This window comes from Cicer arietinum, chromosome 5, assembly GCF_000331145.2.
Source record: "Cicer arietinum cultivar CDC Frontier isolate Library 1 chromosome 5, Cicar.CDCFrontier_v2.0, whole genome shotgun sequence".
NCBI classification, from domain to species: Eukaryota; Viridiplantae; Streptophyta; class Magnoliopsida; order Fabales; family Fabaceae; genus Cicer; species Cicer arietinum.
Window position 1 is genome coordinate 38,802,062 of NC_021164.2, and position 23,331 is coordinate 38,825,392.

At 33.2% G+C, this 23,331-nt stretch overlaps 1 protein-coding gene across 1 annotated transcript in view; it reads left to right on the forward strand.

Moving 5' to 3' along the window:
* The window catches only part of LOC101511440 (uncharacterized), a 22,377-nt gene extending 646 nt beyond the window's left edge, over positions 1–21,731 (forward strand). The window contains exons 3-20 of the mRNA XM_004499951.4: positions 1,362–1,404; positions 2,617–2,694; positions 2,827–2,911; positions 3,019–3,101; positions 4,726–4,783; positions 5,008–5,118; positions 5,649–5,706; positions 5,834–5,930; positions 8,562–8,597; positions 10,064–10,200; positions 10,370–10,440; positions 10,529–10,582; positions 14,682–14,824; positions 17,066–17,206; positions 19,804–20,043; positions 20,250–20,309; positions 20,983–21,240; positions 21,317–21,731. Coding sequence (XP_004500008.1) covers positions 1,362–1,404; positions 2,617–2,694; positions 2,827–2,911; positions 3,019–3,101; positions 4,726–4,783; positions 5,008–5,118; positions 5,649–5,706; positions 5,834–5,930; positions 8,562–8,597; positions 10,064–10,200; positions 10,370–10,440; positions 10,529–10,582; positions 14,682–14,824; positions 17,066–17,206; positions 19,804–20,043; positions 20,250–20,309; positions 20,983–21,240; positions 21,317–21,451 — 1,888 coding nt within the window. The 3' untranslated portion in view covers positions 21,452–21,731. The remainder of the gene's footprint in view (positions 1–1,361; positions 1,405–2,616; positions 2,695–2,826; positions 2,912–3,018; positions 3,102–4,725; positions 4,784–5,007; positions 5,119–5,648; positions 5,707–5,833; positions 5,931–8,561; positions 8,598–10,063; positions 10,201–10,369; positions 10,441–10,528; positions 10,583–14,681; positions 14,825–17,065; positions 17,207–19,803; positions 20,044–20,249; positions 20,310–20,982; positions 21,241–21,316) is intronic.
* Positions 21,732–23,331: the final 1,600 nt, after the last annotated feature.

Genomic DNA, 23,331 nt, shown 5'->3' on the forward strand with positions numbered 1-23,331 from the left:
GACATCGATTAACATAGTTATTTAAAATTATTATTTTGATTTTCTTGTCAAGGTTGTGTCTGGTCTTTGTGTTTGTACTTCGTAGTTAGCATTGGAAAATACTAACATGATAACATCATTCTAGTGGCTCATACTTAATACTTCCTTCGGTCATTTTTAAAAGATATAGTTGAGTCAACATAAGTTGATGTATTTGTATACATCAATTAAAAAGGACTGGAGGGAGTAGAAAATAAGTTTTTACTATGCAAGGTAAATGTATGTTGTAAAATATTGAAGAATGATTATTTTAGAATTTAGACAGAATACAAGTGTGTGGATATACAGTTACTCTTCCCATCCAAGTATTGTAATGTATTCTTTCTTTTCATACTCCTACAAGATTTTAAATTTTGGTCGCATCTTGATCCTTTGCGATCCTTGATATTGTTGTAGAACTGTGGTCAAATATAGTTGATGTAGTCTTAATCGTGGTTGTATTAGGTTTGCAAAGACTTCAAAAACCCTGATGACACAACTCAAATTGTTGTTGCAGACCTTTTTATAAGATCCTCCTCACCTTCACAAGTCTTTTTTATCGAATAGCATTGCTGTACTTAATATGTTTAGTACCATTTCATGGAAATAATTGTTTCAATTTTAAAATTTCTCAGTAAGCTAGAAAATGCAATTACAAAGTTACTTGCACAAATTTGTGAATGTGATCATGGTTTAAAATTGTGTTTCCATTATAGAAATTTCCAACGCTGCATGCAATTTAAAACTCTGATTTATGTGCGAGGACTAGAGTTATCCGATGACCACCAAGATCTAGACACCTAGTCAATGTGAGATATCAACAAGTCCAAACCTACATTTGCAATTTTTCAACTGTAAACCAAACATACACTTAGTCTTGAGCAATTTATAATATGGTGTAGGACAAGAGGGTTGATTGTAGTTAAATATTTTTGTTTCTGTTTAGGTTTGGGCTGTTGTAGATGAGTAGTGGATATATAATGGGTACTGCTCAGTGCTCACTCTACTTAACATGGGTACTGTTGTAGCTTTCTTATTTTATATTTTACATATTCTCCAAGTTACAATAGATAAAATTTGTTCTAAATCTTAGGATTTGCTTTTACTTAGGGTTTCTATAACATGTAATGGAGTTTAATGGATGTAACACGGGGCGTTAAGATTCCTTTTGTAAAATAACTCAAATAAAGAACAATGATTTTTGTATATCATGTACTTCGTTGATCATGTTGTTCTGTAATAGTTTGTTCTGAATATGTAAAAAAAGTTGTGGCATCTTTTACAACACTTTTTATCAGCATTGTTGTTAATGATCTTACGAGATCAATTTCATGGTCTTTCAGGAATTCGGATGTGGAAGTTTCTGATGTTCATGAGTTTTTAAAGGTTAGTGTAATTTATGAGGTGTCTAGTTTATCATTTGAATTGTTGTATAATGCACCTAATCCTCAAAGAAAAGGTCTTTGGTGCAGAATTTTTTTAATATTATTTTTGGATAATTCTTAACAAAGTCTAAAGAGTTAACAGGAACAGCTATGCCTATGTGGTAATGTGAAGTGGGATTCTATTAAATATGACACAAACACTATGATCAGGATAGTTCTAATCAGTTTCAGCCTTGTCTGATCCTAGTTAAGATTTTTTTGTGTTCACTTTCTGATTTAATTTATTTTCTTATGACCAGTTTGACTCATGCTGAATAAATTATACTTTATTTCTTAAAGACTAGACTCTTTTGAATTATTTGAGCATTGTAGAAAGATAGCTTTCCAAGTATATATGGTTCTTAGCCAATAGGCACTGAATCTGCAACAGTCAAAGACCTACAGTTATAGCCTTGACTTGATGCAAATACTATATGAGAAGAGAAGTGCTTTATTTATGTAGGAGAGGTTCAAATTTAATGTTGAATTTGTTAGTGAAGCTAGCCTAGTTTGAATCAGTCTGTTCACAAAAATTGGGTAGTATTAAGTGTATGCAATTGAAAAAAAGGAGTGATCTCAAACTGATTGTAATTGTGATTGATTACAGCGAAGAAGTGCACTATCAAAATATGTATGTGAGACTATGTGTATGTATACGTAAATATGTAATGTAAATGTGTTTTACATATCAGGTATAGTTAGTTATACCATTCTAATATCTGCATGCTAAATTTGGTCCTTGCTTGAAAATGACAGTGTATTTTGGTGGTGTGAATCTGTGTGAAAGAAAATAAGATTTAGGCCAATGAAGTGCGGTAATTGGATATCTTTTTGTAACTTGAATTTGTTTGTCAAAATATAAAAAAAATCAAGTATGCTCTGGTGGTTGTGCAGATTGAACCGTGCAATGCAATGTAACTCCTTTGAAAATGAAATGATGAAACTTTTTTGGATATTATAACCCAGAAATATGTTATTAAGGGGTGGAATAGCATTCCTGAATGGTACTAGTATTTTTGTAATTTGGTATTATCTTTTTCCTAACATATGCCCATGTACTATAATAGGGTTCAAAATATAGTGTATGTTCTTTATTTGGCAGCTGTCCATTATGACACAAGAATTGTGGATTTACTATGGTTTTCTGTACTTAATTTCCTTTGAAAGCTTACAGATTCGATATGCTTATGAGTTGCTGACAAATCCTTTATGGAAAAGAGACTATGACTTATTTGGCATTGATGAACAACTTGTGAGTACTTTTGATTGCATTCTTCAAAACTTATCTGTTTTATACAATCTGTTCCAAACATGTGTCTCTTGTCCTTGATATCTTGTCATCTCCAATGTTTTTCCAACTAAATGATATGATTTTTTATGCTAGCATATCATTGAGAGTGCCAACAAGCGTTATGCAGGGAAAAGCATTTCAGAATTGGACTTCCCTTTACTGCACACCCCTTCCTCTGGTTAGTGAAGCCATTCATCATAAATGACATTGTGTTTTGAATATTCTTGAACGACTTATGACTTGAAAACACATTCAATGATCCATGCATCATTTCTTACCTCTCAGAGTCTATTGATCATTCTGCTAAAGGCATTACTGCAAGTGATTTCCAGTCTATATTTCCAGATGCAAAGCCATGGCTAATTCAGGTATGTATAATGTATGCTGATATGTTGTAACTAATAATCTTCATTTGTGAAACTGTGTTGATCGTCTTCGAATATGGGTTAGGCCTAACTAAATTCCAAAAGCTAGCTCATTGGGGTAAGGGCTGCCCCGTCACTTATAACCACTATTTTGTTCGTATCAAGTCGATATGGGATCTCAAGTGGTCTACTACACACACCCCTCAACTTAGGACTGGACATCTAGAGCATGAAGCTTGCAAGATTGGTCATCTATGGGAGTTGCAACAACAGGGTGGCTGAACAACATATCTAAGATAGACTTTGATACCATCGTGGGATTTAAACTGAGTCTTACTCGATCCCAAAAGCTAGCTCCTGGGGGTGAGGCTTGCCTACCATTTAGAGATAACCAATATGATATAAATTTTTATTAGTGATTCTTGTTCAGTCTTTATGTTTGTTTTTTGACATAGGAAAATAAGTTAAATATTCAACATAAAGTATATTGTTTTCATAATAATAAAAAAGTTAAATGTTATGTGCTGTTGTCTCCAGAATGCAGCATTTTATCATTTTTGAAAAATGGGGAATTGATTCCTGAAAATATTAATTCATTTAAGGGATATTAGATTTGTTATTTGCATTCAACTTTATTCTAAGAAATATAACTGGGATGCCAATTTATTTAATAGATTTAAGAAGTTTTTAAGTGACAGATTGCAGTTTTACCTTCATAAATGCATTGGCACTGTATGTGGTCCACTATAATTCTATGTAGTCAATGGCTAAAGGTCTTACTAACGCACAATGGGGTTTTAATGGCTTTAGGAAAGAGGCACGAAAATGTGAATGCCTCCTTGAAGAAAAGGGTGAATGATAACAAAAAAATTAATACAACAGTGAAAATATTAACTAATATGCATCAATTTTCTACTTCATTTAACTACTCAAGTATAGCATTCATGTAAAATATTGAAATATTGAGGTGTTCAATTTACTAAACATCTTAATGCATTGACTATTAGTCAAAAAGCAGCTTGATAAGTGTTCTTTATTTAAACATTGTGACTTTTACTTCGTTTAGCATTTCGGTTTGCAAGTTAGATGGATGGGCTTTTGTATTCCTTATGGTTATCAATAAGGCATTAAAGCTTTGCTTTGCAAGAATCACAAAAGCATCCCTAAGGTGCCAGAGGCATGTGCCTCAAATTTAGTAGCTGAGCCCTTCTGGTGCAATACCTCTTCACTCAGGGACATCTTTTCACACCTTTTAATACACTGCGTCAACCTTGAAAAATGGGGATAAGCAGATGAAGTTTCCACTGAGTGCATTTTTTTGTGTGTAATATCAATATTATTTTAACAAAACAAATATCTGAGACTGCATTTCTATGTTGGTAAGTGATTTGTTTTCCATCATGTTGTCTGAGGATACGAAAACTATGAATTATTGTTTTTTCACATTTGTAAATCCAGAAGACACCAAGTTCAACTTTTTGGGGTTGTGCTGTCCCTCAACAGATGGATTTGTTGGATCTTTCTGGCAAAGGCTCTTTATCACCATTCTTGCCTGATTCTGTAATCGTTAACTATTATATAGTTTATTCTGTAAAAGTTCCTAAGTTAACATACATGTATGTATCAGTTGTATTCATCGGGGAGCAATCGTTGTGCTGAGTTCTCTAAGTCCTGGAATAAAATTGGTATGTCATTTGATCACAAACTCCTGGTTGGGTACTATGTTTTTTCTTGTGCGATATAGTTTTCTTATCTTTTTATGAACATAAGTAAAATATTGCACTTATGAATGTGTTATTCTATAATATATAATATGGACTCAATCTAAATGACATCCAAGCATTTTATTGTATCGGTCACAACATCAATTTAAGGATAAGATAATTCTGATTAATTTCTCTGCTTCTAGCTTCTTTATTGGAACCATTAGCTAATACTGGTATGGTGGAACTTGGTGAGAAGGAGGTCGCTATTTACTTTGCTGATAAAAGATCAACAGGAAAACCCGTTTTCAGAAATGGTATGTGCTGAGTTAAGTATGAAATTTTTGTTTTCTACCTCTTGTCAAAACATCCATTGTTCAGGTTTAAATAGTTGTTTTCTTTTGCACTCATATTTTGTAAATAAAACATTTGAGCATGAAGGCCCAAACCAGAAGCACTTTTTTTTGCAGATCTTACCGTTGTAAGTTCATTGTAAAGATTGTTTCTATTGTGCATAAATCAGACTAGTTGCAGACATGTTGCTGATTCTGACAATGTTTGGGTCTGTATACACTTGTGTTGTATGTATGTAATAGTAATAGAAATGGTTTTTAAGTGGGTGGGAGCATATGCCCCCAGTTCCACAAACACAAGTCCATCTATGACAAGCACAGATATGTTCGTCTGACTGAGCATGATTGCTGGATATACATTATTTGATATGGTGAAGTTTTAGAAGTTTCTGAGTTATTCTACTTGATTTGCATATACATGTTTTCTGACTTTTATGTTTTAGGAGATAAGGATAATAAGTTGCTTGTCTGACCTATTGAAAATATTTATCCAGGAATTCCATCTCTTTTTGCCATACCTCCTGGATGTCGTACTGCAAAATGTTTTAGCAGGTGAGTTTTATTATAAGAAAATGCTGATAGGGGATTACTATTTTGAATATCATTTGAAACTTGACTCACTGAAGGTTATTCACATTTTGAAAATGCATTAGTCAATTACTACATTTACATGTGTCAGGTTTGATGGTGAGCTTTCGATTGACGCGGCTACAAATTGGTTTACAACAACTGTATTGGCTTTACCTCAAATTAACTACTTCACAAAGGAATCATTGGTAATTTGTCTAAACTCTAAAATATCATGCTCTTTTCTGTAAATATATGTGGCAATGTTCTTATTTTTGTCTCCTATCATTTATGTTAATAATGTTATAATAGCGAAATTCCTTGTACAAGTGAACATTTGAATTCAGTTTTCATGGGTAGCAGTTAATATATAGTATAATATTCAGTATAAACAAGCTTGGTTATGTTTTGATGTCTACTGCCTAAATTCATTCCCCTGCAATTTTTTATTAATTAATTTATCTAGTTTCAGTTTATTCCTTAATGTAGAGAAAACAAGCAGAATGTTTTGTTTTATACACCTTGCCAAATTGCTTTGCTCTTCAATTATAAAAGGTGATTTTTTAAAACTTTTTGTTGTAAGCTCAAGTACGCTGACACTTGGCACCTAATTTGGTTTTACTTAATTATTACACTATTGAATGAGAAGAAAACATTGAGAGACATGTTGAATAACCCATGTGTTTCGACGACACAACGGAAGTTCTTTATAATGAGGACATGGCGTTTGATGAAGAATACCATTGGAAGCCATAAAATTTGGAAATTGATGGGACAAATATTTCCAAGCATTATCACTTCTTAAAGTACGAATAGAAACAACAAATTGAGTTTTAATTTCTTGATAAAATTGCTCAAAAATGGAAAACAATTCAAAACTATTTTTCATTAAAATTAACCAACCACGTACAACGAGAGTAATCATCAATAAAAATAATAAAATACTTAGACTCTAAAGTAGACACAGTAGGAGAAGGACCCCAAACGTCAGAGTGAACTAAAGGAAAAGGGAACAAAACCCTTTTATTGATTCGATTAGGAAAGTGATTACGGGTGTGTTTCCCTAACTGACACGACTCACAATGTAAAGTGGACAACTTAGACAAACTAGGTATTAGTTTTTGAAGTTTGGTAAGACTTGGGTGTCCTAGCTGAGCATGGATAGTATGAGAAGAATTTGTGGCAGAGCACCTTTTGGATGATAGAGAAAAGTAATAGAGGTCTTGAGACTCACATCAGACGCCGATCGTCCGTCCCGAACTCCGGTCCTACAGGGTAACATTATCATTAGTGAAAGTAATAGTACAATCATGTATGCAACTGAAATGGAAGGGAGAATTTGGATAGTGTCAACTCCTTGAGACTGGGTTTGAGAGCCATTGACAGAAGTTATAGGAGGTAAAAAATCAGATGTAGAGAGAGAATAAAAGAAACTTTTATTATTAGTGACATGATTAGACGGACCAGAATCAAGAACCCAAGGGCCGAGAGAAGATGCGTGAGAGAGGTAAATAGATGAATTTACAGTGTGTGCAATTGAAGTAGTAGAACAAGAGTTCAGATGACTCTAAATCCACTGGAGAAAATCTTCATAATTTGCAGGGGAGCCCTGTGGAGATGGTGTAGTCTGAATAGTGGCGGAAAGATCAAGCCAAGTTGCATTTATCGAAGGCAAAGGCTTACCATGCAACTTGCAGCAACGATCGATAGCATGTCCAAGCCGATTACAATGCTCACATTTGGGACGGGGATTAGAGTTGGATAGTTCTCCACGAGAGCGACTCTGATTATGTCCTAGAGATGCAAGGGCATCAGTGTCACCTAGAGCTAAAGTAATAGAGGGTTCAACTGGATGTTTTGCTGGTACTTGAAGGAGGATCACTGAGGTGGTAGGCATATCCAAAACAGTAACAGACCCCAAAATTTGATCACGAGTTGCAGAGTACTCCTGGGGCAGGCCATGGAGTGCAAGAAGCATGAAGAAGGTGTTACGTTGATCCGGATCCTTCTTTTGTTCAACTGGATTACTTGCAGCAGGAGGGAGAAGTTCATTAAAATCATGAAGTGCATTATGAACGGTCCAAGATATGAAGAAATAGAACCATCTATTGTGTTCAGGGTAATGATATTCAGCAAGCGGTGACAAACTTAATCGAGATGTTGAGTGTCGTTAGTGTAGATTGCCTTTGCCTGACTCCAAACCGATTCACACGTGAGATGTGGACAAAAAATCGGTTTAACGTCTGGATGAACTGTAGACTTAATGACACTGCACAACTGAGCCGAATGTTCTCTGTACAATCGGTATGGAGTCATGCTAATATTTTATTTTCAACATATACAAAAATAGCTTTTGGGCCAAATGTTCTTTGTACAAAATTCTGATTGTAACCTTTTCTAAACACAATAATATAATCAAAACACAAAATTATAGGATTTGATTGTAACAAGAAGATTCGGGTTCGATGTAAACATTTTAGAAAGAACTTCGATGGCTTTTCCTATCTTTCATACACCATATGATCGAATGTCAATTCTAAGGGTTGAACAGAATCTCCATGTTGGATCTCATTCATATACTGAATAATATACAAATTTTATATATTTCTTTAAAATAAAATAAAAGATTGATGTAATTGATGTAGTTTCTTCTGTCGTTTGAATTAGATACACAATCATGATGGAGAAACTGAGGTTTTTATAATCTGATGTTTTAATATCTATTTGAGTTAAATAGTACATTGCTATTGCTAATAGTTTTATTTCTATTATATTTGCTTGTCTAAATTTTTATGGTTACTAACTAAATGGTTTCCGGAAATCTACTTAAAAAATTTCAGGTGCCAAATTTTTTTGGAAAAAGTAGTCATCATAAGGTACAATTACTTTTCTCTTATATTATTTCTGTAAATTGATTTATGTATTTTCATTCCTCCTAATTTTCTTAATATAGATCTTTTTATAATTCCCCTGCTAGGTATCTTCTTAGTTATTCTTCTATGAAGTCCCAAACATCTTAATTAAGTTAGGTAGCAAATTATTTTGGGGGTTACATTTTCGGAATTCCTGTTGAGAATATCTCCAGTTACGAATATGGATAAACAGTTAGTAAAGTTATAACATGGCTTTCACATTATCTAGTTGTCTGGTTTTTATTGTTCTATAGTTGTAATACATGCCAACCCTTCATAAAATGATTTTATGACAATTTTATGTGGAATCTTTACTGTATTTTCTGCTATGATTGACTTTAATTAATGAGAAGTTAAGTTTGTCCAATGTCACTACGTTACAAATGGCTTGAATTAATTCATCTGTAAATTCTTGCTAAATTTCTTGCTTGGTACATGCAGTCTGATACAGTTTTCAAAAGAATAAAAATATGGCTTATTTAATATTGTGATTGATCTGCATCCAAAGAAAGTTAATATTGTAAAGACGTAAAGCACTATATTTTGTTATTTTGATTTTGGAACTTATTCCTTCAGGCCTGATTTCGAGAGTTAATAAAAGTAATAAATGATTTTCATCCTCATTAATGCTTAGTCTTGTTTATATTCTTAATTCAAAGAGTAAAAGATCTTGATAGAATACGAAGCCCAAGCCATCATCAAATCTCTACCTTTGATGAATAAAATAATATTAAAAAATTATCTCCAGTGGTCATTATGATACAATGCACTGGTATACATTAAACAACACTCCTCTTGAATAAATATAAAATTGGTGGATATCAGACCTTTTATAAAACGCCTTTTACGTGTACAGCTTGAAATTTTTAGGATAGTCGATGTTGCTGGCTCCTTTTAACACAGAAGCAAACAATAAATATTCCAACTCAAAGTGATATAATATACTATAAATATTTTTTTCTCAACACAAGTAGATAAACAATAATTTATAATCCCATATAAAGTATTGGAGTTCTACATTTAGAACAATCTTATACCCAAAAACCTTACATGCTAGGTATTTTAGATGTCTGCTCTTTGAACTGAATGCCACATTAGATGTTTTCTTTTCATCTTTCTCTAAGGTCATTAGCTGGTCTATATAACGATAAGCACACTCGGCTTAAGCCAGCAGTGCCCGTACTTCATAGTTCCCATATTTTATCATTATTTTTTCATTAATTGGTTGGTATGGAACTATGAGTCTAGCATTACTATAAATAAGGGTTAGTGGTTGGTCGTATGTATATCCTCATCATCATACTTTTCTTTTTTAATTATAAAAAAATATTGTGAAAGGCTTACGTTTTACATGCTCTTTGATTCAGTAGATCTATATTTGAATTTATTAGTTGTAATTCGGGTTGTTTTTGTGAATCATCTGCTTATAGGTGAAAGTAATATTTTTCTCAAAATCTGGAGAGCGTGCGTCTCCATTTTTAAGACAAGTAGCTATAGACTATTGGGCTTCTGCTTCATTTGCGTTCGTTCTCTGGCAGGAAGAGGAATCATCCTACTGGTTGGGGGCGTAAGTTGCAATTTTCACTAAACTTAAACTGGAGGATATTGTTCTGTTACTTTTCCCATATAGAGAATGATGATGTGAATATTTTAAATAAATATTCACCAGTTTGTTGATTCAATGTTTGATCTAAGAACTTATTGAATTAATTTAGTTTAAATTTATTTTATGTTAGATTTGGGGTGGAATCTGCACCTGCCATAGTATTTCTTAAAGACCCAGGTGTCAAGCCTTTTGTGCATCATGGTATGTTGCTTCTGTCAGTCCACCAGAGACCCAATTGAATTTACATTGGTCTTCCTTTAACTGACGATCTGTCCATTGTGTGCTGCAGGTTCAGTTAACAATTCAGTTTTTTTGACTATGATGGAAAATAATAAAGAGCAAGGTAGTTACATATCTTTAGTAGAAATTGCCCAGTGCTTTTGATAATTGTAATTTTTATTAATTGAAACGTCCTCCAGTTTAAGGTATCCATACTAACAATATATCAAATATATATACAAGATTACTATGTAACAAAATCCCTATGAGTACTTCTATACAACCAAATTCCTATTAGTATTTCTATACAACCAAATTCTTATTAGTACTCCTATAGAACCAAATCCCTATAATTCAGGGATAATTTTAATAATAGAACATACTCCCCCTCAAGCTGGTGAATAGATGTTCTCCATTCCCAACTTGGATAAAATTCTTTCAAAGTTGTTGTTGTTTAACCCTTTAGTTAGAAGATCTGCAAGGTTGCCTTGGGAGGAGACATATGGAATGCAAATTAGGCCACATCGAGTTTTTCTTTGATGAAACATCTATCAAATTCAATATGCTTGGTTCTGTCATGCTGGACTGGATTATGTGCTATGCTAATAGCAGATTTATTATCACAATAGAGTTTTATTGGTTCATTCCACTTTATCTTCAAGTCCTCCAAAACGATATTTAACCATAGTAACTCGCGCCATTGCCTTAAATTCTTCTTCAGCACTGGATGTGGATACCACAAGATTCCCATATAGGAAAGTTCATTATCCTGTGGTTGACCACCTATCTACAATTGACCCTGCATAGTCAGCATCAGTATATGCTTCAAGACCCACATTTCCATTTCTTCTGAACAAAATTCCTCTTCCTGGTGCTCTTTTCAAATATTGCATGATTCTGAGTGCAGCTTGCAAGTGTACCTTCTTTGGTTGGTGCACGAATTGGCTGACTAGGCTTACAGCGAAGGCAACATCAGGTCTAGTATGTGATAGATATATGAGTCTTTCAACTAACCTTTGGTACATTTCCTTGTCAATTGCAATGTCTTCTTCTGCATTTTCCACTTTAATTTGGATCTGTTGGTGTACTCGCTGGCTTGCATGCTATCTTGTCCGTTTCTTGCATAAGATTTGTGTTGTATTTTTGTTGGGATATGAAAATCCATTTTTTAGAGTGAGCCACTTCAATTTCCAAGAAATACTTCAATTTTACCAAGGTTTTAATATCAAATTCCTTGGCTAGGTGTAGCCCTAACAGTTGTGGCTCCTTTTCATTATCACCGATCACTTTAATGTCGTCCACATATACCAATAACATTGTTACTCCCCATGACTCTGAGTGTTTGATAAAGAGGGTATGATCTCCTTGGCTTTGTTTGAAACTTAGACCCACCATGACTCTAGCAAACCTCCAAACCTCGCTCGTGGCGATTGTTTAAGTCCATATAAAGCATTCTTTAGCTTACGAACGGTGTTAGCAGCAATATGCTCATTATATCTAGGGGTTAAGTTCATATAAATCTCTTCTAAATCTCCATGGAGAAAAACATTTTTTACATCAATTTGGTGCAAGTTCCAATGATAATTAGCTGCTAGAGATAATATCACTATGACGGTATTCATTTTTGCAACCGGAGCAAATTATTCCAAGTAATCCACTCTATACGTTTGAGTAAATCCTTTAGCTACCAACCTTGTCTTGTACCTCTCAATAGACCCATTAGCCGTGTACTTTACAGTGTATACCCACTTGCATCCTACAAGTTTCTTTTCATTTGGTAGATAGACCAAATCCCATGTACTGTTTTTGTCCAATGCTTCTATTTCCAAGTCCATGGCTTGTTTCCATTTCATGTCAGAAAATGCTTTAGATAGAGAGGTAGGTATAGTGGTAGTGTTTAGGCTTGTGAGGAAGACTTTACGGGTGAGTGGGAATTGTTCAATGCGTAGGTAGTTGGATAGAGGGTAGAGTGGCTCGTTGGTACATGTCCTAGTATTCTTCCTAAGAGCAATTGGGATGTGAAGGTCATCATAAGTTGGTTGTGTGTTGGATTTTGATTCCAGTGCATGGGAAGATTCGTAGATTGGACCACTAGAGTTTGAAGCGTCAAGGGAAGTTACCTCATGTAAAGTTAGATTAGACTCTTGGATGTGAATAGATTCAATAATGGCCTTTGTTCTTCTTGTATATACTAGATTCTTCTCATATCTTACATTAGTGTCATTATTTCCATCTTTCTCATAATCAATTTTAGTCTTAACATTGTTATTTCCTTCATTTCCATCTTTTGAAAATCAATTTCAGTTTCAATTTATGGTTCAAGAGTCAACTCAAGAAGTAGAAGAGACTCATCTTCCTTGTATTCTCCCTCTGAAGATGAGTTTGACCAAAGTAACATTCTTGTTCATGGAAGGTAACATCAAAGGATACAAAGAATGTGGGATGGTGGATGGTAGCATTTGTAACCCTTTTGAGGGGAAAAGTACCATCTAAAGACACATTTTAAGGCTCTACGATCAAGTTTTCCTCTACCATCACTATGGATATTGACGAACAACACACCTTAATATTCTAGGGGTAAGGTTATTGGAATTGGACGCATCAGGATAAAATGCCGACAGAGCCTCTACAAGAGTTTTGGAGGCAATGACTCTAGAAGGTAAACGATTTATGAGATACGATGCAGTTAAAACTGCCTCTCCCCAACATTTCTTGGGAACTTTATTTTCAAATAATATCCCTCGATTTTGACCTAACAAGTTCCAATTCTTCCTCTTTGCAATCCCATTTTGTTGGGGTGTTTTAACACATAAGGAATCGTGAATAATGTCCTCCTTTTGACAAAAAGAATTAAATTCGTGATTAAAGTAATCTTTGGCATTTTCGGACCTAATCGTTTTAATACTCACTCCAAATTAGTTTTTTTAATCATGGAGAAGAGCTGTACAAATACAGAACTGACTTCAGATTTTTGTTTTAATATGTAAACCCAAGTAACTCGAGTACAATCAGCAATAAAGTTTACAAACCAACAGGAAGCAGATATATTTGGAACATTAGAGGGACCCATAAATCAGTATGAACTAAACGAAATGGAGAAAAGTACTCATTTGGTTACTAACTGGAAAAGGTTTACGTTTGTGTTTAGCAAGTTCACACACCTCACAGTGAAGACTTTCTACCTCTAATTTCTTGAAGAGGGAAGGAAACAACAATTTTATGACTCTAAATGAAGGATGATCAAGACGGTAGTGGTACAAAATAACCTTTTCCCTGTTGGTCTTTATTGATTTAGAAAAAAAAGTTGCTTTTGTTGAGTAGATTTGGAGGAAGATTTTGATTATCTAAGTTCCTTTTCCCTTTCTTTAGCTGTCATATCCATAAAACCAACAGACATACGATATTAGAGACGAAAGATTGATCTATCAAACAAAACAAACTTCAAATGTCCAAAAATATGCACAAACTATAGGTGTGCAAAAACAATAGCGACCAAAGTCTGTAACATAAAAATCCTAGCAAAAACCGTGTCAACTTCAAATGACCCACCAACATAAGTGCTCTGATCATAATGTGAACAACCAAAACAGAACTAGAAATGGCCGATCTACAGTCTGGTTGAAAACGGCTGTGAACAGAGGTCTATAAGACAGTCAAAGGTGTTCAAACGAACGTGAACAGTAATGACGTGAATAGTGAACACACTATTGCAGCGAATAGGCCAAAAAGAAATCTCAAATTGCTGCAATGAAGGCAGCAAAATGGACCACAATGAAGGTGGCTAAGGTTTTAGGAAATAGAAACCGCAATGAAGGCGACAGGGTTATGCGGAAGCGAAGACCGAGAGCTTTGATACCATCTCAAGAATTAGGGAAATATATTTTATTGAATTGAAATATGCTAACAATATATCATTTATATATACAAGATTACTATATAACCAAATCCCTAAGTACTTCTATACAACCAAATCCTTATTAGTACTCCTGTACAACCAAATTCCTATTTATACTCCTATACAACCAAATCCCTATTTGTATTTCTATACAACCAAATCCCTATAACTGAGGGATATTTTTAATAATAAAACAGAAACATAAACTTATCACTCATAGTATTTCATATTATTTTGTAAGTTAGGCTATTATTCAGTAGTTTATGGCCTGAATTTTATTCTGAGCCCTAATTAATCTGCCAAAATTTTCTGTCTCCTTTTCTCACAGAACTACCACAACTAAGGAGTGTAACATCAATGGAACTAGGCTGTGATCCCCGTGGTTATTCTCGTGCTGGATATGATACAAATATTTGGTATTGTGCTATTGCAGTGGGAAGATCGAGTATGGAATTGAACAAAATGCGTGAAGTATGTATTTTGTATTGTTTTTAACATATCTTGCATGATATATGTTCCACAATGTAGGTGCTAATTCATCATTTGCATTATGAATTGTCTTTACATGGGTTCGTTGCAAATATCAAATGAAATCTCTTGTAATCATTCTAGAGCATTTGTGTTTTATTAGGTTTCTAGAGCATTTTGAAACTACTGCATGTTACTCATCCTCTTTGTTAACGGAGATTAGTTTTCTTAATAGATGCATAATCTTAATAAATTGGCTAAAAGTTTTTTATACACAGTTTTTTCCTTGTTAATTTTCAGTCCTTATGCCTTGTGGGTGACACCTATTCTGAAAAGATGGTAGAGTCTTTCATTAGGTGGTTTAGGCTTGTGTAGAGAAGAATTGTAGGACTCCCTGTAAAAAGGGTAAAACAGATGAAAGATGTTTCCATAGTCAAAGATTGAGGGAAGCCAAGGAAACTATGTGTCAAAATTAAAGAGGATTTAAATGGTTTGTCAATTGATGGACACAAAAATAAGCTTTAGAAACAAATGGATTCTGTTTGAGTTAAAGTAATATATATTATATGGAATGTAAGATTAGCAAAATGTGAAGCATCACTAGCTTAGAGGTGAAAGTAGGAGACCATATCATACCACAAGTCACATGGTTTAAACATCTTGGGTCAATTGTTCAAAACAAAGGAGAAGTAAAGGGATCTCTAAACTGCCAGATTCAAGCATAGTGGTTGAAATGGAGGGGCTCAAGTAATTTTTGTGATAAAATGGTATGTACCTCTCAAGCTAAAGGGAAAATTTTATCTTACAATTGTAAGAGCAACTATCTTGTATGAGACACAACATTGGGAAATAAAAGCAAACACTAGCATAAACTTAATGCAGTAAAGTTGAGAATATTGTGTTGGATGGATGAAAACATTAGACAAAAGATTAGAAATGATATCATTAGAGTGAGAGATGGAAACATTAGACGAAAGATTAGTAATGATATCATTAGAGTGAGAGTTTAGGTAGCACCTACTGTGGAAAATATGTTTATGTTGTTAATCAGAGAAAGTGGCGCGGAGCACTGAACCCCGAAACCACTATAGCGGGATAGGCACTATTGCAAAGACTAAATCAGTATGCTAACTAAACATAAATTCCAACGGCATACATAAATACTAAAAAATAGAAAAAACAAAAAGTTAAAGGAGCTATCATACTTTATAATTATAATTATAATATCCCATAAAAAATAATCAACATAACATCCCATCAAATAAAGAAAACAGAACAAGAGTAGGTATCCTTTACTGTTGGGGGTTGGACTGGTTGGTGTGGCAGATGATTGTGCCATTGTTGAACAGAAACAGAACAAGAGAATAGAGAAAAAAGTGCAAGAACATAGAAAGACAAAACACAGCTCCCACGTAAAGCAGAAAACGAAAACAGAGAACGTCGTCGAAATGCAAAGCAGAAAATGAAATGCATAGAACACACAAGAACAGAGAACACTGTCGCAGAAGGGAATACGAAAGATAGACTGAATGAAGAAGAAGAGACCTACTAATATTAACATATTGAGTCACTTACACTATTCGAATCAACTAATCTACCCTTACTAAAAAAACAAAATGTTTTAAAAAAGGGGATCTTAAGTAATTTCGCTCAACCGCTAAATAGTGGATGTGATTTCACATGTTTTATGCGACAGTAATCCGATTTGGCCACAATTTGCAGCTGCGAACGCCGCACCAGTTGAAGGCGTCTCGCAGGCCTAAGGCGTCACAGGGAATATCAGAACCACTCTGCTCCCCCGCAATTGCACACTATCGTGGCGCTATTGACAACATAATATCAAATTAGGTAGTTTGGGCATGGATGGAGGAGACTTGTTGGTATCAAGTAGAGTAGATCAGGTATAACCCAATTGCTAACAGAGGAAGACAAGAAAAACTACAAGCAAAAACATTAGGAAAGATTTAGACACCCATAGTTTGGCTATAATCATGATTTATTTTAGACCATAATGGCGGCATTTGGTCCATATAGCCAACCTTGCCTAGTGGGATTAGACGTGGTTGTTGTTGTCATTAGAAATGATTTGTGATTGGGCTTTATAGTGTCATTTAAATTGATGTACATACCCCACCTAGTAGAAAAAGATTTCTATTGTTGTTTATACTTTGTGAAGGTACATATTGTCTTTCAAAGAAGCATGTATTTGCCAAATTTTCCAGATGTTGTAATGTCGGCCCATAGACTATTTGCAGGGTTCAAGAAACATTGTCTAAGCAAAGTGAGCCAGATGCATCATCTGAAAATCAATCGTTGGCTCCAGTTGTGGATGCCTTTAAGAGAAAGCGGTTGACATTTGCTTGGCTTGATGGTGAAAAGCAAAAGGTAATTCTTTTCTGTTATTAGTTTGGTTTATACTTTTCTGTTTTCTTTTTGTCATAATGTGTTGCACAAAGCCGATAATAAGCATTAGTGAATGAATAAGAATTTTATAGATATGTATTCAGAATTTCAGATTACATTATTAATGATGCCAATAGTATTTGACAATGGCCCTCAATAATCAAGGAAGCATTATTCTAAATTGCAGCCCTGTCTGACGTCAATGTCTAATCTTTCAAGTGATGGTTGTCTATAACACATCAATTTGAACTTGTCACTTGATTTTACTTCTAAATCGATTTATTAGAATATGATTCCATCATGATACAATGTTCAGTGGTACATAGTCATCTTTAACAAGACTTACTTTTTACGATGATATACTCGTGTGAAGTGTAAGATGTATCATTTCTGTGCTGTTGTACGTTACAGATGGTTTTGTTGATTAGCCTATAGAGCCATTTGGTATTAGTATTACCCTTCATAGTTTGTGCCGGAAACACTGAGCATTAGTATGTGTGTCTAGACTCTAGAGGTATTTGAAAAGACATTGGTTCCATACTCAGCAGAGAGAATAAAATCTTTCTTACATTAGAATTCAGTTGGACATTACCTGTTTAAGAAAAGAACAAGCGATAGAGATAAAAGTAAACATAAGATGATTGTATTTGGACTCACATTAGTTTATGCAGTAAACACAGGAACAAATCTTTCGTGCTCAATTTATGTATTTGCTGTAAATGATTGTATTACTATTACTATTGCTATTGCTATTGCTATTGCTATTGCTATTGCTATTGCTATTGCTATTGCTATTGCTATTGCTATTGCTATTGCTATTGCTATTGCTATTGCTATTGCTATTGCTATTGCTATTGCTATTGCTATTGCTATTGCTATTGCTATTGCTATTGCTATTGCTATTGCTATTGCTATTGCTATTGCTATTGCTATTGCTATTGCTATTGCTATTGCTATTGCTATTGCTATTGCTATTGCTATTGCTATTGCTATTGCTATTGCTATTGCTATTGCTATTGCTATTGCTATTGCTATTGCTATTGCTATTGCTATTGCTATTGCTATTGCTATTGCTATTGCTATTGCTATTGCTATTGCTATTGCTATTGCTATTGCTATTGCTATTGCTATTGCTATTGCTATTGCTATTGCTATTGCTATTGCTATTGCTATTGCTATTGCTATTGCTATTGCTATTGCTATTGCTATTGCTATTGCTATTGCTATTGCTATTGCTATTGCTATTGCTATTGCTATTGCTATTGCTATTGCTATTGCTATTGCTATTGCTATTGCTATTGCTATTGCTATTGCTATTGCTATTGCTATTGCTATTGCTATTGCTATTGCTATTGCTATTGCTATTGCTATTGCTATTGCTATTGCTATTGCTATTGCTATTGCTATTGCTATTGCTATTGCTATTGCTATTGCTATTGCTATTGCTATTGCTATTGCTATTGCTATTGCTATTGCTATTGCTATTGCTATTGCTATTGCTATTGCTATTGCTATTGCTATTGCTATTGCTATTGCTATTGCTATTGCTATTGCTATTGCTATTGCTATTGCTATTGCTATTGCTATTGCTATTGCTATTGCTATTGCTATTGCTATTGCTATTGCTATTGCTATTGCTATTGCTATTGCTATTGCTATTGCTATTGCTATTGCTATTGCTATTGCTATTGCTATTGCTATTGCTATTGCTATTGCTATTGCTATTGCTATTGCTATTGCTATTGCTATTGCTATTGCTATTGCTATTGCTATTGCTATTGCTATTGCTATTGCTATTGCTATTGCTATTGCTATTGCTATTGCTATTGCTATTGCTATTGCTATTGCTATTGCTATTGCTATTGCTATTGCTATTGCTATTGCTATTGCTATTGCTATTGCTATTGCTATTGCTATTGCTATTGCTATTGCTATTGCTATTGCTATTGCTATTGCTATTGCTATTGCTATTGCTATTGCTATTGCTATTGCTATTGCTGATGACTGTAGTTGCAATTCATTCTGTTTCTCAACAAACAATATGATTCGAGTCCACATTTCCTTTAGTGTAAAATACGAAATGTGTTTTCTTTGTTCTTCTGTAAAATACCGGAAAACAGTAAATACTTATGAGAAAACCATTAAAAAAGCTTCACTTTCCTATATTCTGTCCCAAAAGAGCAAATATGATAATCCTCTCATTGTTACTATTTTAAGCTTTGAAGATGTATAGATGCCCTTTGATAAATAAAACACTTTTTTGTCCATTTTGAGTTCTTTGCTCCAGATAATTTAATATTTTGAAAAATTTAGATCTTGTTAAGGGTGCATTGAGTTAAATTCTTGGATGTTGTTTTCATTGGATTTCAATATTTATTTGAATATAAAGATTTTAAATGATGATTTTTTAAATGTAAATAGAAATGTGTGGCTGTACTTGTGTTAGTAATTGCAGATGGAAGACCTAATTTTATATAAACCTTAATACATTCTTTGAGTGGGTGCTTTTAAATTCTTTTGGTGTGTTTGAAACAAAAATATATTTCTGGCCTTTGCCATTAACAGAACTTATTATGCAGGACTATTGTCAATTTTACCTTGGTGAGGGGGCAAGCGATGGCACTTGTGGACAACGGAAGGGTATGAATGATATTCCTCGGTTGCTTGTTATTCGGTACCTAAGGAATAGTAGTGCTGTTGATACGAGGACACAGGAAATGTCAAAGTGGAAATCATTGCTAGTCCAAGATTTAATCGATGAATCCGATCAGGCAGGCCAGTTTGTAGCTGGGTACAAGGGCACAGATGATGTTTCTGAGGTTTGTCGTTGTACTGTAAAATTTTCACATGGAAAAGTGGTGTTTGCATTGTCTGCATAACTATATGAATAGTTTTACATTTTGTGTAACTCAAATGTATTATCATCATATTTCCTGTGAAATAACCTGTGGCCTATAAGAATTACTGTACAAGCGCATAGATGTAATGCACAATTCTCTTAATATATTTTCTGTTTTTTAAGCAGATAACTCAGTGGCTCGCAAATATAATAAAAGATGGTGACTCCAGAGATTTGCCATTCTTTGTAAGTCATATTAACTTTGCAGGCTTTGTCAATATCTTATAATTTTGATATTGTGTTTGAGTATCTTAGTTTATCTCATAGGATTAGTTTTTGGTGAATCATATATTGTCTGTTAAAATTTGCTTCTGTATATCTTAGTTATTAGTTATGGCTTTTTTACCAATTTTTCTTTTTATTTAGGATTTAGAGTCTTGTATCAATATATATAGGGTTAGTGCCCAGTCTTTCATGTCAAATTATTATCAATCATTCTATTTGGATTTGGAGTCTTGTATCATAATTCATATGTATAAGGGTTAGTAGTCATTTGTATCAAATTATTATTATATCTTAGTTATTATTTGGAGTCTTGTATCATAAATAAGGGTTAGTAGCCATTTGTATCTTATTATTATTAGTATTAAACCATAATCATATTTCAAAATATTTATTCTCTCTTTTCCTTCTTTTCTCCAAAAACCATAACTTTGCCAAAACCTGAACGTAAGTCCACATTAAATGTAAACATTAGTAATTTGAGTGTGATTCTGTTTACCAGTGCTTTTCAAATGTCTCATGATTTCAAATATTACCTTTATTATGCATAGGATAATGCTTGAAATTAAGAAATATTTGTTGATGGGATGAAGTCTGTATAGTTTTCTTATTATGCAATGCCTTTTTCTCTTTGCAGACTCTAAAAACTCCCAAGCTTGTTCCAGATGACACAGAACCTATTTGGTCAAAAACTGCACAAAAGATTCCATTGAAAAATATTATGCGTACTATTCTGAGTGCTGTTGGTGGACTTTCTGTTTACCTTGACGATCCAAGAATCGGTCCTTCCTTGCTTCTGGCAGCCTTAGTTTCTCTGGGCACCACCTGGCTGAGAAGAGGCCAACAAGTTCAAATATCTCAGTCAAAACAACCAAGTCAACCTCCTAGTTCCATGGTAACTTTTGGTGTCAATATGGTTGTCTTGCATATTTTAATATTGAGGAAATAATTGTATATTTTCGCTCTGACAGGCACCCTCGCGTGAAGAAAAGAAACAGAGACCAACTGACAGGGTCCGGAGACGACCAAACAAAAATATGCCCCCTAGCATGACAGATTCAGAACCATCTGATGCTTACCAGATGCCATTTTCAGACTCTGATTAGTTTCGATTTGGTTTCTCCTTAAAGGAAGGAGCTTTTTCACAACATTATGTGACATGGTCTGAAGATGAAACTCTTACATTTTGTTCTTGATTTGGAGTCCTAAAATATGATACAAGATTGCCCATAATGCCAACAAGTGGTTAGGACCTTTTGTCAAGAGATTCCAAGATCGAAACGTTAATTTTATTGTGTATAAAATTAAAAAGAATTTGGTTGTTCCAAACATAACTTATTTGATTCTTTAACCAAAAATTATATAAAAAATTTACCATAAATTCAATCATAAAGTCTCTTGCTAATGATAATAAAATTTCTTTGACGACAAATGAAATTTTTTCTTAATTTTTAAATTGATTCCGGTGAAAATTAGATTTGAATTGAAGTGTCTAAAAAGAATATTTCTCAGTCCTTTAAATATATTATGTAGTCCTATAAATTATATAAAAACAACATTAATCATTTATTTTTTATAACAAGTTAGTCCTTTATCTTTTATAATTTTTTATAACCAGTTAGTCTTTTATCTTTTTTAGGTTAAATTAGTTTTTTAGTCTCTTAATTTACTTTTTGTTTCACTTTAATCCATTAATAGTTTTTCGTTCAGTTTTAATTCTTTAACTATATTTGTGTTAATCAAGTTGGTTATTTTCGTAAACTTTTGACGAGAAACATTAAGTTTTATTATCTACTTCATTGCACTCATCTTCAAATCTATAACTTCAGAAATTTATAATATATTTCTGGTAGTCAAATTGGTCATTTTTATAAACTTTTGACAAGAAACATCAAGTTTTATTATCTTCTTTATTGCACTCATCTTCAAACCTATAAATTAAAAAATTTATGATATTTTTCAATCAAAAACCCAAATATTTATGATTTCCTTCACTCTAAAAACCGAAAATGTTCATGAGATCTATGACTTTCGAACTCATAATCATTCAAATGCATAACTTACATATTCAATTTCATAACTTTTCAAATTCAAAAAAATGAAAAATCTCAAAATTGAATCTTTATTCAAACATATATTTTCTATAAGCTTGTAAAGTTGCAATTCTATCAATTTGTTAAAAATTTCAATATACAATTTTCTTAATTTTAACCTAATATTTTTTATTAACTTGAAAAATCACCTTTGTTTCAGAAATTAATGTATCCCAATTTATACATAAAAATCATAATCTTTATATTAAAAAAGAGCAAGATAAAAAGAGAGATAAATATTAAACGAATCAAAGACAAATTTCGAAACAACTTTAGTTAAAATTACTAAAATTAAATTGAAAAAAAAATTGAATCTGGGCAAAAGAGTTTGCGCTGATCCATTTTGCAAGAAACAAATTCCAGATTTAGATCTAAAATAAATAACAAAAATTTATTTTGTATAAAACAGAAATAGAATCGTTGATTTAAGAAAAGAGAAAGAGAGATAATTCGAAAAATGATACTTGTAAGTGAATAGAAGATGAAGTGAAAAAGATATCGAAAGTATTAAGGTCTCTTTCTTTTGATGTCAAGTTTGTCATTTATGATTATATATGTTTACACTGATGATCTAAATTTAAAACCAATAAATTTTTTTCAATAAAGTCATGTAATTTTAATGGAGTTTTGATTGCAATAATCATAAGAACACAAATCATCAATCAACTTTTAGAAAAAATTGAACCACGGAGAATTCAAGTGAGATACATATTAGAGTTCTTGAAATTATACGCATAACTCTCTTAACCCATATCAGGAAATTACATGAAAATTTATTATTGTGTTATTTATATGATGGATAACAAAATTCATAATTAAATTTTAAAATATTTAATTAACAATAATTGAAATGAGATTGAGACTAAAAATAGTTCAACACTATAACGTTTACA